At 49.1% G+C, this 6,190-nt stretch overlaps 1 protein-coding gene across 2 annotated transcripts in view; it reads left to right on the forward strand.

The window, feature by feature from the left end:
- Positions 1–2,639, forward strand: part of LOC106750923 (glutamate receptor 1) — a 276,339-nt gene extending 273,700 nt beyond the window's left edge. Inside the window, exons 19-20 of one of the 2 annotated variants that reach the window (XM_014631571.1) lie at positions 57–111; positions 2,489–2,577. In XM_014631571.1, the coding sequence (XP_014487057.1) occupies positions 57–77 (21 nt within the window). In that variant the 3' untranslated portion in view covers positions 78–111; positions 2,489–2,577. Of the gene's footprint in view, positions 1–56; positions 112–2,488 lie in introns of both variants that reach the window. The other variant, XM_014631570.1, reaches the window with a different exon arrangement.
- Positions 2,640–6,190: the final 3,551 nt, after the last annotated feature.

Consider the following 6,190-nt stretch of genomic DNA (forward strand, 5'->3'; position numbering starts at 1 on the left):
GACGTGCGGATTTGCTCGTTCGCGCCTTTCGTTCTACTTTCGGTTTTTGTCTCTAGTGGTACGGACTGCAGAGTTAGACGGAGGATGCATGCGCCTTTCCCGGGACCATATGTGAGTACTCTCGCCCTTAATTTTAATTCCACTTTTTGCGACACTCGTTTCTCTCGCTTTCGTCGTGTTTCGTCCGCGCGGGCCCCGTCCGTAACGCTCGCGCTCGCGAGCGACGCAATCTCAGCTCGACGTCCCGCTCGCTTTTCTACGCGAGCGCGCGTTACACGGCTCCGCTTCGAGTTCGCATGACTTCTCACTCCGTTTTTTTCTCTCTCTCTCTCTCTCTCTCTTTCGCTTTGTGTGTTAGAAGCTTCTGCATGAGAGATACCTCCGCGGTTCACACCGGATCCTAGAATGTTGTCTGTCCCGCAACGAAGGATAAGCCGATGTCTATCGTACGCGTACAAATCTCCCCTAGTGCGCATCTCTAAACTCGCGTTAAAATCTGAGGAACCAATTTATCGATGCAGCTTACAAAAGGTACCGATGAACGATGTTAGTTCGTCAATGTTGTTGGGCTCTCGAGGAAAAATAGAAATACATTGCTGTGTCGATGTTATTATGTAAATAGAAATATACGCCTGCACGGTGTATCCTTTACGCTCCTCTCAGAGTTGGATAGTATATGTATCTGTGCAAGAAGCTGCTTTCCTCTCGAACTTCTTCGCAGCCGTTTAATATTAGGCATCGCGACGTTTTGCGCCCGATTTCAGCAATCTTCCGCGAATATTTCTCAACGTACGTGCAAATTAGATCGGCGATCATTTTTCGTCTCCGACGGTTCGCCAAAATTTACAAATTTGACGGATGTTACACGTCTCGAGGAAGATTGATCAAATCGGTCACGAATCTCTACTTTTATGCACCGAAAGAAAAAATGCTACATTTAAGTAAATATTCGCTAAGGAGTATTGGAGTAATTATTTTACTTGGATTGAATAGATATTACTCGAATGTAGCACCGTTTCCATTCAATGCGCTGCATTCGAGTAATACTTATTCAATCCAAGTGAAATCATTACTCCGATACTCTTTAGTAAATATTTACTTGAATGTGGCAGCCACTTGAATATAATCTTCTTTCAGTGTGTGAGCGCCGTGATAAATATATTACTATCACTGCAATACTATTTTAGAGATACTACGACTATAAAATCTCTGTTCCTACACGCGCCAATCGACCGATTGTCTTTGTGTGTGTACTGTCGAACTCGCATTCTCTGTCCCATCACCTTCCCCCCCACACTCGCTCGTCCGATCACTTCCCCCTTCATCGAGTGCGCGCAATCTTTCTTTCTCTCTTTAGTGGTTCACTCGCGCTGGTGGCTTGGCACGGCTTGGGCAAGTTACGATGCACCGTAAACAAGGTGTGCGGTACGGTACGGCGCATTGCATGTCGCTTTTCAAGTTCATTATGCAAAGCTTATGGAGGGGTGGCAGACAAACGCGTGAATTCGGGGTCGCTTCTGTTGACTCGTTCTCTTTGTATCAGCGTGCATGTGCGCTCGATCGATCGTGTCCGTCCATAGAGCAAGGCAAACAAAAATCTTGTCCGTCGCGAATACACGTCCGTCGTGTTGCAAACTGCGACGGCGACACCCCCGTCGTCACAATTTGTAACACTCGGCTACGTTCTCGATCTTGGCTCGAATTTCTATTCCGAAGGCAAGGAAGGAAGAAAGTAAGACGTTTCGAAATGTGAAAGTTTTACGATTGAATTTCGAGTTTGCGCTAAAACAACAACGAGATTACCAACGACGGCAAACGTGAGTGAGAAATCGGCACGGTATATTTACCCAGTCAGATATGCATCGCGATGAGTCGCACTGAGTCGTGCATAGTCGCGATGTATAGTTTCGAGAAGCAGAAAATGGAGTCTAACAGGTCTCACTCTCACACATTAGAGAAATCACACACTCGTAGTCCTGCAGTCCTTCACACAATTCTGCCATGAATTACCACTGGAAATTCCGTCACATACGAAACTCCTATCTGTCTCTTGTCGATATCTATGTCTGAGCTGGTATACCGTATAATGTCCAGTTTTGAGATTATCCGGATGGCCGACCTTTCAAACTATCTAATCGCTATGCATTAATCCCCGTATATCGGAGAGAGATCTCACCGGACGAAATAATCTACAATCTCGCGATATCACTTACGACCTCACTTCTCTTGACTTTGAACCAAAAAAATAGCGTAACGTCACAAGAATAAACGTTTGGAAGAAGAATATAACGATACATGTGTACGCGAATTGTGGAAAGTACATGTCGTGTTTCATTCCTCGTGTCTCCGAGTTCACCGCGAAATCTGAACATTGTCTCGGCGGCACGAGAAGCGATAATCGAGAAATTGCCAGGACAAGAAGGTCACCAGCCGCGAGCGAGGTCGCGGGGACGCGCTGTCGTAATACCGTACCGTTTGCAATTTCCAGTACTACACTCCAGCAAACGCGATTGGGAATACCGAGGGCGAGCAGGTACACAGCAATACCCATACCCAGGTGTAAACTACTACCTGGAGAGCCCGAGCGACTCGCCCGCCGTTTCGCTGCCCACGCCCCCGCCGCCGCCGCTGGTGGCACCCCCGCCGCCACCCCCGCCGCCCAGGAGACCACGGAGGAGCGTCACGTTCGCTGAGTCGCCGCCGAAGAGTCCGAGGAAGAAGAGCCCGAAATACATCTTCCAGCGGAAGCTCAACATCGCGACGCTCGACGTGGCGGTGCCGTGGACGCCGGCGTCCCCGCGGCACTGGTCCGGCCTGAACGACAAGCCGGAGTACATCACGTAGACGCCGAAGGAAGCGTCTCTCCGCTACGGCGACCTCGGCTGTCGGCGGGGATCGCGACGAGCTGGCGAGAGAGCCTCTCACGGTCTCTCTCCCCCCCCCCCCNCCCCCCCCCCCCTCTCACTTTCTTACCGGGAATCGAATAATCCGAGCTCGAGTGACGGGAGCGATTGGAACGCGGAAGCACTGATATTTTTATAGAGCAATAATCGTAAGAGTCTAAGGCATTGAAAAGGGAAGGAAAAGAAAAAAAGAGAGAGAGAGAGAGAGAAAAGGAGAAGCCGACTTTGCGCTGTAATAATTCGCGATGCAGTCCCGAGCTTGGTGATTACGTATCGATCTCGACGCACGAAGCGCCGTACTCGCGAGACTTAGGAAGTTAAGAGACTAGTGCCCCTCTTCCCCTCCTCTTTCCTAATAAATATTGGAACGCGATTGTCGCAATGCAGAATGATGATGCCAATGATAATTGGACCGTCGGTACGTTGGAATCGCGAGTGGGTCACTCGAGGCTTCGGATTATTTTCGCGGCCGACAGCCGAGGTCGACCGTGCGGGACAACCGAATTGGAATTCCTGAACACTTGAACCCGCTCGCCTCTCCGTGGCTACTACTTTCTTCACTGAAGTCACGTGCTTCGGCAAAGGGCGCGTTTAATTCGAGAAATTTTCTACGAACCCTCCCCTTGGAAACTGGCATCGGTCCATCGCAATATTGCTATTTTTTCAAAGCGACCGCACCTCTCGAACCGCGTGTAATATCGCGGCCGAAAAGTGTTTCATTATCTCGAGAACCGACTGTTCGACAGCTTCTTGGTAACTGTCGTTAAGCGATGAGCGAAACAAGATATCGTACGTATAAATATAGCATAAATCCCCACATAATGAAAGTATATCGGAGCGCGGACTTCACGGAGGAAGCGGCAGCTACATCCTGAGAAATCGGCGGGGTGTTTCGCCGCGAAATCATCGGCCGGCGGTCGATCAAAGTATTTCCGACCGGCTGCAGCGGCGATAAGAAGCGGGGTCGCGGGATTCCCTGTTGGCCCGATAATCCTTTGTACATTGTAAATAACCGTAAGCGAATCAAATAAGAATCAAAAGAAGCAAAAACAAATTCTCACCGTCGGCGATTGCGATAGTATAATGATGGTCCTGGGATGGATGCATGTGCAGCCAAAACGTAAACTCGTACCGCATTACTTACTGCCATATAACAAACAAAGTGGGGGAACGCGCCGATGATAAGGGTGTTCTCGCGGGTGGAAGGGAGGAGGATCGCGAACGGGTGATACCCAGTTCGCCGTCTTCACGGAGTTATTTAGACACGTCACGTGCCAAAAGAGAGAGACTGTCGATCGTGACGACGACGCTACTATTATTCTTACTAATATTACCATAGTTATTATAATAACATATAAATATATTATTATACGAATTACGATTATCGATTACCGTATAAGGGGGTAACACTATTTTGTGCAATGCGAGAGAGTGGAGTCTGACGCCGCCGAGAGGGAGGCGGGGTCACATGAGTTTTTTAACTGAGAGAAACGGGTGTACAATCGCACCGGTGCGTGAATGCTGCGAAAAAGCGGAATAGTACATGAATATAAATAAATATATATATATAAATATATATATATATATATATATATATATAAATACCTATAAATATAAATATAAATATGAATGCAAATATATATATAAATACAAAAAGTATAAATATGAATATAAATATACGTACTTATGGACGTTTATCGCGCAAGTAAGGTGTGTGCGAGAGAGAGCGCGAGTCACGTGTGTGAGAAGGATGCGTGTGGTATGTGGATCTAGGTTAATCGTGTAAACGCGTTATAAAGTACCTAACACCGCCAGATCGCGCCGGTCTGGATCGATGGATGAACCGGCTCCGGCCGCCGTTTCGCTCGTGTCTTTTTCTCATACCGTCTCCGAACCCGTCGCACCGACGGGACTTACCGTGCGTCGACGGATTGCCGCGATCTGGCTCGAGAAACGACGTTTACGGCCATGGTTTTCGTGCCAAGGGACGATATCTCCCGCCCATATAGTTCGACGCTGCATTATCTACGATAGGCACGCCACGAATGTGCGCTCTTAAGGGCGCAGATTGTGATTACGCAAGCCGCCTTTCGACACTTCATCGACCGGCCGCGCGCGCGAGCCCTCGCATATTTCGAATAATCATTTGTCATTTTATACACGAAGAAGATGCAAGAACCGACACGCGTACGACGCGAACAGCAGCCGGTGAATCCGATGACGATTGAATTTCTAGAAAAATCCTACGACTCTCGCGGCTACTTGAATACCTTCCGCGGGTCGAGGTGAACCGTCAGTGTAGAATTTTCACGCGTAGAAGTTTTCCAAGTTTTCTTACAGCGCGCAATTCGATTCGCGAATAAATGATCCGACGTTGGGAAAGAGAGAAAAAAAGGCTCGAGAGGATCGAGTTCGCGCGAACGAGGATCTTCGTATTTCCGATGAATTTTCAAATACGTCGGGCGATACTGCCGAAGCGCCGATCAATCAGCGCGCAAATTTCGGACGACGTGACACACGTGAACGAGCCGCGCTGCTGAGCCGTAACCGTTGCGATGCCAGCCAGATCGATAATTAGAATCGTGCTGAATTTTCAAGCGGTCGGAGGACGCCCGTCGCATATAAAAATAACCGCGGTTTAGCTCGCGCCTCAGTGTGTCGGACGTGACGGCGGGGGAGATCGGGAGCCAAATTACGAGAGCCGCCACGTGTAAAGCCGAATAACTCCTCTCTCTCTCCGAAGTGCGCTTCGCCCGTACAACGGAGACAACGCGCGCTGAATCGCGGCGCGACACGCGTTTCCAATTCCCATGTAAATACCGTAAATGTCGGCCGGATTACCGATCTAGCACGAACGTCCCTTCGCCATCCCGCGGTTATTGAAAGTTCCCACGCGATACATCCCGTTCGACACACACACACACACACACACCCACCCGTACCATCTTACAACGAAATGACGCTTCGACGGCGATGTAACGTTATTCGTTACGAGATAAACACAGCGTCGCGCGCGTTCGCGTTTCGTAAATTTTCTACATACGCAACGCGTATCGATCGCTTCGGTCGTGAAATTCATCGTTGCGCATCACTGAAACGTCTCTCGCATCGTCCAGCGCGAGAGCGGCTCCCTTCTCGAGAAGCCGTTGACGACTTGCGGGTGAGAAACGAGCGTGCTGATCGGGACACCGTCGCGCGGCGTTTACTCGTGGCGGCCGTCGGGAGCGATCAACCTATCATATCGTCAGAATTTCTTATTACGATTAATTGTTATCTATCACCGATTA

Source organism: Dinoponera quadriceps, unplaced genomic scaffold (assembly GCF_001313825.1).
Source record: "Dinoponera quadriceps isolate SergipeBrazil2010 unplaced genomic scaffold, ASM131382v1 scaffold4681, whole genome shotgun sequence".
Lineage (NCBI taxonomy): Eukaryota > Metazoa > Arthropoda > Insecta > Hymenoptera > Formicidae > Dinoponera > Dinoponera quadriceps.